This window comes from Galeopterus variegatus, unplaced genomic scaffold, assembly GCF_000696425.1.
Source record: "Galeopterus variegatus unplaced genomic scaffold, G_variegatus-3.0.2 Scaffold6080, whole genome shotgun sequence".
Taxonomy (NCBI): Eukaryota; Metazoa; Chordata; class Mammalia; order Dermoptera; family Cynocephalidae; genus Galeopterus; species Galeopterus variegatus.
The window spans coordinates 1-11,358 of record NW_007732191.1 but is presented as its reverse complement, the minus strand read 5'-3'; the positions used below and the strand labels follow the sequence as shown (position 1 = coordinate 11,358).

Genomic DNA, 11,358 nt, shown 5'->3' with positions numbered 1-11,358 from the left:
AGATCAACAGAGTAACCATTATTCTTTCAGAAGGAGAAAATAAATCTAGGGTAAGTAGAGGGTGGAGGGTGGAGGGAGGGGGCATGGGGAGAGATTGGACAAGGGGCATAAAGAATAAGTACAATTTGTAACAATATACATACTAGTAATATTGATTCGATCAACATATGTTAACGTTGAACCCCAAAGATATGTGTAATCAATTATGATTCAATTAAAAAAATACACACAGAGGGAAGACAATGTGAAGGGACATAGGAAAGAGATGGCTTTCTACAAGCCAAGGAGAAAGGTCTGGAACACATCCTTCTCCCACAGCCCTCGGAAGGAACCAACTCTGCTGACACCTTGATTTGTACTTCTAGCCTCTAAAACTGTGAGATGATAAATATTTGTTGTTTAAAACTAAAAATAATAAAAAATAAAAAAATTTAATATAAGTTAATTCTTCTACCACTTCCTAGGCAGTGCAAGGACCTTAAAATACTTTAACTTCATTTATCTGCTCTCACAGTGTGTGCTGTTTTTGCGATGCAATTTAATTCTACATGTATTTAAGAATCCACATGGCATTATTGCCTTATACAGTCATTGTTCATTTATTTTAACCCATGTATTTCCCCTTTTCATTGCTTTTTATTTCTTCCTGCCTGTTCATGCTTCCTTTTGGGTTCAGTTTTATTGAAAAACTCCCTTTAGTATTTCTTTTACTGTTTTACTTCCCCCCGCCCTTTGGTTGTCAGTCTCAATGCTGGTCCTTTGAAGGTAATCTGTCACTTTTTTTCTCTCTCTGATGTTAATACTTTTACTTTGTTTTGGGTTTTTTTAGCAGTTTTGTTGTTGTTGTTGATTTTGGCAGCTGTCCGGTAAGGGGATCCAAACCCTTGACCTTGGTGTTATCAACACCATGCTCTAACCAATTGAGCCAACAAGTAAACCTGGTTTTTAGCAGTTTTATTATGAAGTGCTTAGTTTTCTTTGCATTTATCTTGCTTGGGATTGATAGTGCTTCTTGAATATGTGTCTTGATGTCTTTCATCAGTTTGGGAAATGTTTCAACCACTCTGTCTTCAAATATTGCTTCTTTCCCATTCTCTCTTTCCTCTCTTTCTAGGATTATAATTCCACGTATTTAGACCTTTTCACCCTGTCCTATTTATCTTTTTTCTATTATCTATATTTTTCATTATTTTCCCTCTCTCTATAGTTCAGTCTCACATTTTACACTGAAACTATCTTCCAGCTGATTAATCATAGGATTAGCTTTGTCTGATCTGCTGTTAAATCCACCTATTGTGTTAAATTTAGGTATTATGTTTTTCAGTTCTAGGCTTTAAATTGAATTCCTTTTTAGAATATCCAGGTTTGATGATTAGCTAGCACTCTACCAGCCCCAATCCCAGTACAAAATCTTACTGTTCTACACAGATCTACCCCATTCTGTTATGTAAATCAATCAAATCTAATTTTTGTTTAAGGCATTTTGAGGGGGGAGCTTCTGTTACATACAACGGAAAAAATTTAACTGACATTGTTGAGATATCACCCTTCATGATGTCAAGACACTTGTAGCAGCTCCAGGTGTCAAATGCAGACATGACATTCAAAAGAGAAGTGGGTGATTGCCTGTCATCCTTCTCTTTTTATTATGAGGGAAAATCTTTTCTATAATTCCCAATTTAAAAGGCCGGGGTTGTATCATGTGCCACATGGAATGGGATGAAAATGATTACCCAATAACAATCTTCATCCATTCCTGAAGCTGGGGAGAGGGCCACCTTCCTGAGCAAAGAACTACAGTGGATGAACATCCAAATAAAATTGGGGTTTTGGCAGCAATATAAAATATGAGAGGGGAGAGGTATTGGGTAGATAATCAACAGTGTTTATCCCACTAATAGATATATTCATTTTCTGTAAAGGAGTGTGTGTGTGTGTGTGTGTGTGTGTGTGTGTGTGTGTGTGTGTGTAGAAAATATCAAGAATGATACATATCAATCTGTTAATGGGATTTAAATTTTGACATGGAACTCTCAGGTGGAATAAATGGATATTTTAACTTTTTACTTATAATATTTTTATTAGTTTATATTACTTTGGTAATTTAAATTTTAGATGACTAATTCAATATGAAAATGGACTGCTCAGAAACAGAGCTAGGATGTGAAAAAATAAATAGAGAAGCACATGTTGGTATTCCATTCCCAGTCCTGATCTGTACTACAGTCGCTCAGGTGCCAGTGGCAGGTTTATTCCTACTGGGGATGTGGAGGCACAAAGCTAGCTATCAGAGCCTGATGCTATCAAATATTTAAACTATCCAACTCCCTCCCCTCACACTCTCAAAGCTGCCTTCACATCATAAATTGGTTTTCTGTGCACATTTTCCTACAGGGAAAGAATGTGCTGGACAAGGCAATGTGAGCATTCTGGCCCCCTTGGCAGTTCCATTTCTCATCATAAGTTAATACACAGGTTCTTTGGCACAGACAGCAGGATAGGAGCTGAGTTAATATGATCTACTTCCCAATCCCCCAATATATAGGTTCTTTCTTAATGCTGTTAAATTAAAGTCAAGTTTATAAGCCTGGACCATGATGAATTTCACCAAGGTAAATGTCACCTTTGAAGTCACTTGGCAGCTGTCCAGCCAGCCTGCCCTGATGACACTCCTGTCTCTTCAAGCACATGTCTTTCAGACTCCTGTGTCTTCTAGCTACATTTATCTCAACCAGCTGTCTCTTTCTTTATCCCTCACTCTGTCTTTTCCTCTATGACTCTCTCTAATTATATGTCTGTCTCTTTCTAATTCATCTTATCACTAAGCCTTTCTTTTCTTTTTTTGTTTTCACCTTAATTGACCATGGATTTGGATGATAATATGTACCACAGCTATGTGTCAAGCACTGTGCAGGGCCATATATAAAAATTATATTTTGACCTAACACTAACTCTGAAAAGCATTTTTATTTCTATTTTAAAGAGGAGGAAGTGGCGGCTCATGAAGGCTAAGTAGTTATGTTTCACAATTTTAAAGATTTTTCTCTGCTTAATTTTCAAAGTTAGCAAGTTAAATGCTTTAGGTTTCCTTTATCTAAGAAAAGTACAGTTTAAATGCTTGCTTATAACCACCATCTTTTTGCTTGTGAGTCTATTGTCCCAGAAAAGAACCAATCTTGGACATGTTTATTTCTTAGATTAGAGAAAGAGAGATGAAATGAATGAGGAAAGAGACAAATTGAAGATTTCCCTTTGAGCAATAAAGCTTCCCATTGCTCTTTCCCACTCCCTATCCTCTTTCCTGAGAGTAAGTGTTGGCCCTGATTTCTCTGACACAATCTTAGCCTTCTCCATGAAGAATATGACCTTCCCTGTCCATCCAGGCTGACTGTACTTTCTGTATCCATGCAAAAGGAGGAGATAAAAATTTCGGTCCCTAGATTTGTAACTTACACTAACTTGAATATGGAGGTTGTGGTAAAGTTGGATCTGCTCTCTGGAAAAACACTTTTCATTATTTTGTGTATTGAATTAACACCCCAATAGGTGTTCTCACCATGACCCTAGAAGATGGTGAGGTCAAGGTAGAGAGAAGCATACTTTCCATCCTGTTTCAGTAGAAGTCTGGGAGGAGCAAAAGAGAAAACATGACGTTTCTGGGTGGATTCTAGGCCCCTTCACTTTACATCAGGAAGTGAAGGCTGTTCAGCTCCTGGAGTCACACACTTGGCTATAGAAGCTGGAGAAATAGGCAGCGAGCCCTGGGTCGACGATCAGAGTGAGGCAACAGTGAAGTCCCAGGTCCTGCTGAACATAGAGGGTCCAGGCTCTGATGGACTCAGCACCACGGACAGAAAACAGGCCGAAGCTTGCTGGAGAGCTGAGGGTTCAGCACCACGAACAGAGACCACCTTCTTAACCCCCATCCCCAGCCCGCGTCGCTCTTACAGGGAGGGATCCAGCCCAGGCCATTGGTTGACTGGCCCCAGCACTTAAAGGTCATGATAAACGAAGGCTTAGTTTGCTTCTAAGGCCTTCCAGAATTTCTTCACTGAGCTGACTATTCTGCAGCCTCCTGGTAGAATGGGTTCCACCTTTGGAACAACTGTTATTAAGATCCAGCTGATTTGCATATATCTGCATTCATTGGGGCTTCCCCCTTCTGGTTTTGATATAAATGAATTGTTCAGAGGAGGAAAGAGAAGGATTATTTCATTCCTTTTCTTCCTCGTTTTTCCCTTATTCCTAGGGTCCAGTCTGGCAGTTTCTCCCAGGTGCCTGCAGGTGTGTGTGGTGGGAGAGGGTAAGACTCCTGACAGCCAAGAGATTATCAGGGCATCGTATGTAGTTTTCCCCAGACAATCTTCCTCATCTGTTTGGCTTCTGAAAGATCCTTGCGAGGCTCAGAGGGAGTCTGTATTTTGTTTTAGCACCTAGGGTCAGAACCTGTGGGCTTAAGTCCCTGGTGCTCGGCAAGAAGCCATGACTGGAGCCTTAGAGACTGCTAAGGGGATGGGACCCGGTTTTGGAGAGAGGAGTGAGGGGTGGTGGAGCGAGGACTCATTTTGAGGTGAAAGGAGTCCTAGGTCTCTAAGCAGCTTCTAAAANTTTCCCTTATTCCTAGGGTCCAGTCTGGCAGTTTCTCCCAGGTGCCTGCAGGTGTGTGTGGTGGGAGAGGGTAAGACTCCTGACAGCCAAGAGATTATCAGGGCATCGTATGTAGTTTTCCCCAGACAATCTTCCTCATCTGTTTGGCTTCTGAAAGATCCTTGCGAGGCTCAGAGGGAGTCTGTATTTTGTTTTAGCACCTAGGGTCAGAACCTCTGGGCTTAAGTCCCTGGTGCTCGGCAAGAAGCCATGACTGGAGCCTTAGAGACTGCTAAGGGGATGGGACCCGGTTTTGGAGAGAGGAGTGAGGGGTGGTGGAGCGAGGACTCATTTTGAAGTGAAAGGAGTCCTAGGTCTCTAAGCAGCTTCTAAAAATACCATCTCCCAGCGCTGGGGGAGGGGGAGGGGAAATCGAACGTGAGAAGAATAAAGATGGGAAGGAGTTTGGGGTATAAGAATCCTTCTTCAGGTAGATCTGATTTCAGAGTCCCTGCCTGCATCCAAGAACCAGACAGACGCCACACCTCCTTCTGCTTCCTCAGCCAGTTTCAGTCTCCTGGGGTCCAAGCTCCAGCCCCTCCCAATGGTCTTTCTTTCTAAGGGCAAAGGAGACCAATTCCTCCCACCTATTCCTCTTATTGCTACTGTCCAGCAAGTATGTCTGTGAGTGAGCAAGTGTGTGTACACATCACACACACACACACACAGAAATGACACATGAAAAGGGCTTGTAAATGGCCAGTGGTCTATGATGCTAGGAATTCTCATTACACCCGATGCTCAGAGAGGTGTGGACCGTGGCAGAGATGGCGTGATTCACCGAGGTATCCTCAGCACAGAGCATGGCGCTGACTTGAGTGCGGGTTAATATTGGTTGGACGGGTGAGGCACACATACATGCAAAATGCACAGACAGACCACACAGGCGAAGTAGACAGAGGACTTAGTCTCAAGGCTGCTGTGGCTATGATAGCTTCTAAAGGAAGAGGGGGTGGGTCCCCCAAGAAAGGAGGTCTGAAAAGCTACAAGGTGGGTAGAGCTTTCTTGGCTCAAGTTCAGCCCAGATGGTGGCGCTCAATAACCACCTCCCTCGTCCTGGTGGGCCCCAGCCCTTCCCACTACCAAAGTGTTAAATCCTCGGCTTGCACATAAATGACCTTCACTAGATAGAGGTCGTGTTCCACGTTTTCTTGCGGCTTCTTCAGCGCCGGCTGAGCTCTGCGAGGATTGCTCTGCCTCTCTTGCAGATGCCTCGGATTCCCGACCACTCTGCTCTTCATCAGTTTCCTGGGGTGGGTGGAGTGGGGTAATCAAAGACGGGAACCCCAGACTCTGAGCAGAATGCGGAAGGGCTGGTTGTGGGGTATGCTGCTTGTGTCTTGACAGCAGGAGCATGAACCTGAAGAACGGATCGTTCATGCAAAATCGACCAGTGCCCCCATCCCGGCATCCACATGGTTTCCCAGCCTCGGAAGCGCTGCTGGTAGGGTGGGATACTGTTTCCCACTTTGCTCTCCTTTCTCAAGCAGCTCCTGGGGTCGAGTTCGGCCCCTCCTTCCTGCCGGTGTGTGTGTGTGTGTGTGTGTGTGTGTGTGTGTGTGTGTGTGTGTGAATGAGGGTAAGGAGAGAAGGGGGGGGTGATAGAGCTATGAGACACCAGGAATTGCAGACACAGAAAGAGACCAAAGGCTGGGAGATAGGAGAGATCCCCAGAGCTAGGGGTGAGGGCTCTGAGCTTCCACACACCCTCCAAGTCCTGGGAACAAGAGAGCTTCCAGGCTAGCTCAGAGGCTGCAAGTGTCTGCCTCCCCGAGTGTCGCCTCTCCTTAAGCCACGCCCACATTGCCTACTTGTCAGGAATGAGGGCGCTAAGGTTTAGAGGTCTGAACTACCGACGCCAGCTCACCCCCTCCGCAGAAGCCCCGCCCGTGCTTAGTGTCCCCCCGCCCCCACAATTTGGAGCTCTGCGGGACCCTTTCCTTTCCCCCTCCAGTTGGGTGTACCACCCCTGGCCTATGAAGCCCCACCTCCCCACCTTCTGCTGGCAGGGATTGGCGGACCTCCCGCGGTGGTGCCTAGTGATTGGTCCCCATGGATGATGGTGACTGGCGAGGCCCCGCCTCCAGCCAGGCTGGGGTCTGGGGGCACTGCTCAGCGGTGCTGGGCTGGCGCGGCTTGAGCCGCTGCCGCACTGACAGCTCTGCCTGCGGACCATGGAGACCGGCGCCGGTCTACACCCGCGGCGCCTGGTCGTAAGCCTGATGCCGCTCTGTCTCGCGCTGCTTTTGGGACCCGGGCGGCCCGGGACCGCCGAGGAAGGTGAGGAGACTGGTGGCTGTGCTCGGAGCCTGGGGTGTCAAAAGATAGGGGGCTGTGGTGCTGGGGGAAGGAGTCGCTGGAGAGACTAGAGTCTGTATTGGGGGTTGAAGCAAGCGGGCAGCGGACAGCAGAGAACTGGAGAGACAGAGAAAAAGATGGCTAAGCAATGGGGAAGGGGCGTTGAGGCGTTTAGGGGCTGGAGACCTGGGAGGCTTGGGAAGAAAGAGACCGGGAATCGCGGGAGCCAGCGGCTGTGGTTCAGGGGTCTGTGAGACGGACGGACAGGCTGAGTGATTGGAGGTAGGAGGTGTGGGGGCGGGGAGATGAAGAGAGCAGAGGAGACAGGGAGATGCGGAGGTGAGACCGGAGTAGGTGGGGACGGGACGGAGGCCGAACAGCGGGGGCTGGTGGACACTGTGTGGCTAACAGGAGGCGAAATGCGGTCGAGGCAGCTGGGTCCGGCGCTGTCCGACGTGCTGGTTGTGGAACTGTCCGCATTGCTGAATTCTGAACGCAGTCTTCCCTGCGCGGTCAACCTTGCCGGGTTTGTGGCTGTCGGCGATACCAGAGCCCGCGCCTTGCCTCTAATTCTGCATTTGGGGGAGCTCTACGTTCAGCTGAAACCAGAGGCGTCAGATGCAGGTGCAGAATCCTGAGGAGCTGGAATCTGAGGCGTTGACCGCGGGGTTGGTCCGGGGCACTGGATCGCTGATGCCTTCTAATATGCAATTCAGACGTGCTGTCAGTTGTGCGGAAACCGGCACGCTGTCAGCGGTGTTGCCCACTGTCGCTGACGTCTCTGGAGCCACCCCTTTTCAGAAGTCCTCATCTTGGTGGCCCACCCTCTTGCTTAAGCCCGAGATGAGCCTCTCCCAGTACTAGAGTAAAGATTTTTCAAGATTTGGAGATGGCCTGGCCTCCTGTCTCTGGGCTGCCTGTTCTGCTGTCCAAACCGGTGCTTCTCCGTGACCAATGCTGAGAGGATGCAGACTGCTGATCTGACGACTCCTGGGCGAACAAAGTGACTCCCAGCTTCTCTGTTGTAGGAGGGGTCATGGATTATATATATAAAAGGCCCCTGATATTCTTCCAAAGGCAGTGGAGATGACAGTCCCTGGGAAAGGGACTGGCTGAAGATATGAGAGATTTTTTATTTCGCCTGTTGCTCATAGGCTGTCTCCACTTCGTTTTTCCCAGAGTCCCTGGAGGCCAAACTAAAAAGATTCAAGTATCTGCCATGCCTGGTGAACCCCAGACCTCAGAAGAACTTCTGAGCCTGATTGGATTTGGGGGTGCATACATATGTTATGTTCATTTTCTCCCTCTAATTGACATTGGCTATAATTTTGGGAAACTGGGAAGGCTGGGGAGGGTCACTGACTCACTGCCACCCTCCAGTTTGAGAGCCAGCCTTACAGTATTTGCCATGGACTCTGTGGGAGGCTGAATAATGACCCTTCAGATATGTCCATGTCCTAATCGCCAGAACCTATCAATGTTACCATAAGTGTCAAACAGAACTTCATAGATGTGAATAAGGATCATGAAATGAAGAGATTATCCTAGATTGTTTGGATGGGCCCAATGTAATCACAATGGTCCTTATATGAGGGATGCAGTAGGAGTCCCAGAGGAGAAGGTGATGTAATGATAGAAGCAGAGATTGAAGTGATGTGCTTTGGTGGAGGAGGGTGCCATAAGCCAAGGAAAACAGGCAGCCACTAGAAGCTAAAGAGGGCAAGGAAATGGATTCTCTCCTAAGAACCTCCAGAAGGAACCAGTCCTGCTGACACTTGACTTTCGACTAGTGAAACTGATTTGGGGCTTCTAACCTCCAGAACTGTAAAAGAAAAAAAGTCTGTTGTTTTAAGCCACTAAATTTGTGGTAGTTATAGCAGCCCCAGGAAACTAATACAGGCTCCTTCCCATATCACTGTGGCTACCTCTCTCTGGACTCAAGCTACTCACATGCCCTCCTTGGGACTTATGGAGTGGGAAAAACTTGTTTGGATCCTTTGCCACACTCTTCATCCCCTCAGTTAGCAAACTCACAGTGAATTCACTAAATAATCCCACCCCTCTGCTAAACTGAGCTTCTGGCTTTCTGACATCTTTGTTCTCCCCTCTCTTTAGTCATCCTCTTGGATTCCAAAGCCTCCCAGGCTGAGCTGGGCTGGATTGCACTGCCGAGTAATGGGGTAAGTGTAAAGCTGTCCCTCCCTCTCCCAGGGATCCTCTGACAGTCCAGGACTCAGCCCCTTTAGCTCTCCATGGTTACATCAGATCAAAGTGCTTCTCAGAGTATGTGGCCTCTAGCAGCTTTGCTTCAAGCCAGAGTGGCTTATTAGGAAACGTTGAGTTTTCAGTCAGACAGTCAGGGAAAAAGGAAAAAAAAAAAAAAAAAAAAAAAAAAAAGGATAAGTGAGGAGAGAGCTGGCTGTGTCTAGGAAGAGAAATGTGGGATCTGGATGGAGCTAACGCTGGACTGTGCCTTGCATACAATAGATCCTTCAAGCAGTGTTGTTGACTGTTTGACAGAGCATACAAGACTTAGTGTCTTTTTTTTTTTTTTTAAAGATGACCGGTAAGGGGATCTCAACCCTTGACTTGGTGTTGTCAGCACCACGCTCAGCCAGTGAGCGAACCGGCCATCCCTATATAGGATCCAAACCTGGGGCCTTGGTGTTATCAGCACCACACTCTACCGAGTGAGCCACGGGCCGGCCCAAGACTTAGTGTCTTAAAAGAGGCTTTGGAACTTGGGGTGGGGATGGGGTGATGTAGGGTGTAACAGAAGCTTGGTATAGCGGAAAGGGCACCGGGTGGAGAGTCAGGCGATTCCAGGAACCATTTCTAGCTCTACCACAAACTCGATGCGCATACCTAATCAAGTCGCTCTCCCTCTGGAGCCTCAGTTTCTCCATCCATAAAAATAAGAATTGGACTCATTTGTTTCCACAGTTTTTCCTAGCTCTGCATCTTATAATTTCACGGGTGTGTATGATAGTGGGAGTGGAGGCAGGAGAAGGTGAAATGATAGAGACGGAGGTTTTCAGTCCGAGTCACTGCTAGGGCTCGACCTGGAAGTACCTTGGCTCTGAGCTGTCCACCTCTTTACTCTCGTCCGCAGTGGGAGGAGATCAGCGGCGTGGACGAACACGACCGTCCCATCCGCACATACCAAGTGTGCAATGTTCTGGAGCCCAACCAGGACAACTGGTTGCAGACTGGCTGGATCAGCCGTGGCCGCGGGCAGCGCATCTTCGTGGAGCTGCAGTTCACGCTGCGCGACTGCAGCAGCATCCCCGGCGCCGCGGGCACCTGCAAGGAGACCTTCAATGTCTACTACCTGGAAACCGAGGCCGACTTGGGCCGTGGGCGTCCCCACCTAGGCGGCAACCTGCCTCGCAAAATTGACACGATCGCGGCGGACGAGAGCTTCACTCAGGGCGACCTGGGCGAGCGCAAGATGAAACTAAACACAGAGGTGCGAGAGATCGGCCCGCTCAGCCGGCGGGGTTTCCACCTGGCCTTCCAGGATGTGGGCGCGTGCGTGGCGCTGGTCTCTGTGCGCGTCTACTACAAGCAGTGCCGTGCCACTGTGCGGGGCCTGGCGGCGTTCCCAGCCACCGCGGCCGAGAGTGCCTTCTCTACACTGGTGGAAGTGGCCGGAACGTGCGTGGCGCACTCGGAAGGGGAGCCCGGTAGCCCCCCGCGCATGCACTGCGGCGCCGACGGTGAGTGGCTGGTGCCCGTGGGCCGCTGCAGCTGCAGCGCGGGATTCCAGGAGCGTGGCGACATCTGCGAAGGTATCCAGAGTACTGGGGGGTGCAGGCTGGGAGTATAGCGCCCACGTGGCAATTGGAAGAGTGTGCCGGAAATGAAAGAAGCAGGAGGGGGAGTGGAGAAGCTGCTTCCAGTGGGTTCAATTAGTAGGTGAATTTCGCTCCACATAAAGGGGCATTAGAGACCTCTATCTCAGGCACTATGACAAGCACCTCACACAGGTCTTCTCACCTATTTTCGCGTTGATAAAATACGTCATCCGGGCTGGCTGGGTAGCTCACTTAGTTAGAGCATGGAGCTGATAACACCAGGGTCAACGGTTGGGAGCCCCATACCGGCCAGCCATAAAATAAATAAATAAAATAAAATACATCATCATTATCCCTGTTTCACAGATGAGGAAACAGAGACTCTGAGAGATTAATACTTCACTTGCAGTTAGGAAATGGGGAGCCAAGATTTGAATCCAGGTTTGCCCAACTCTCAAGTGCTTTCTACTGCACCATGCTGCCTTCCCTATACACGAGGAAGAACCCTACAGCAACCCAAGCTTCGATCTAGTGGGATTGGTTGCATTATTGAACACATGCAAGTCAGAGGCTGGCGGGGGGATTTTTGAGTGTGTGGGGGGAGAGAGAAAGAGAG

General features: G+C 48.2%; 1 protein-coding gene across 1 annotated transcript; it reads left to right on the top strand.

Moving 5' to 3' along the window:
* Positions 1-6,739: 6,739 nt before the first annotated feature.
* LOC103605792 (ephrin type-A receptor 10-like) lies at positions 6,740-11,001 on the top strand. The gene is made up of 3 exons (XM_008590420.1): positions 6,740-6,927; positions 9,061-9,125; positions 10,058-11,001. Exons 1-3 carry the CDS (start codon positions 6,822-6,824, stop codon positions 10,772-10,774), a joined length of 888 nt encoding a protein of 295 aa, XP_008588642.1. The 5' UTR covers positions 6,740-6,821; the 3' UTR covers positions 10,775-11,001.
* Positions 11,002-11,358: the final 357 nt, after the last annotated feature.

What these genes read in the sequence shown, in the direction of transcription:
- LOC103605792 (XM_008590420.1), top strand. Translation starts at nt 6,822, where the DNA reads ATGGAGACCGGCGCCGGTCTACACCCGCGGCGCCTGGTCGTAAGCCTG. An exon ending in GCCCGGGACCGCCGAGGAAG is followed by an intron (nt 6,928 to 9,060) that starts GTGAGGAGACTG and finishes CCCTCTCTTTAG; the next exon opens with TCATCCTCTTGGATTCCAAA. An exon ending in TTGCACTGCCGAGTAATGGG is followed by an intron (nt 9,126 to 10,057) that starts GTAAGTGTAAAG and finishes TCTCGTCCGCAG; the next exon opens with TGGGAGGAGATCAGCGGCGT.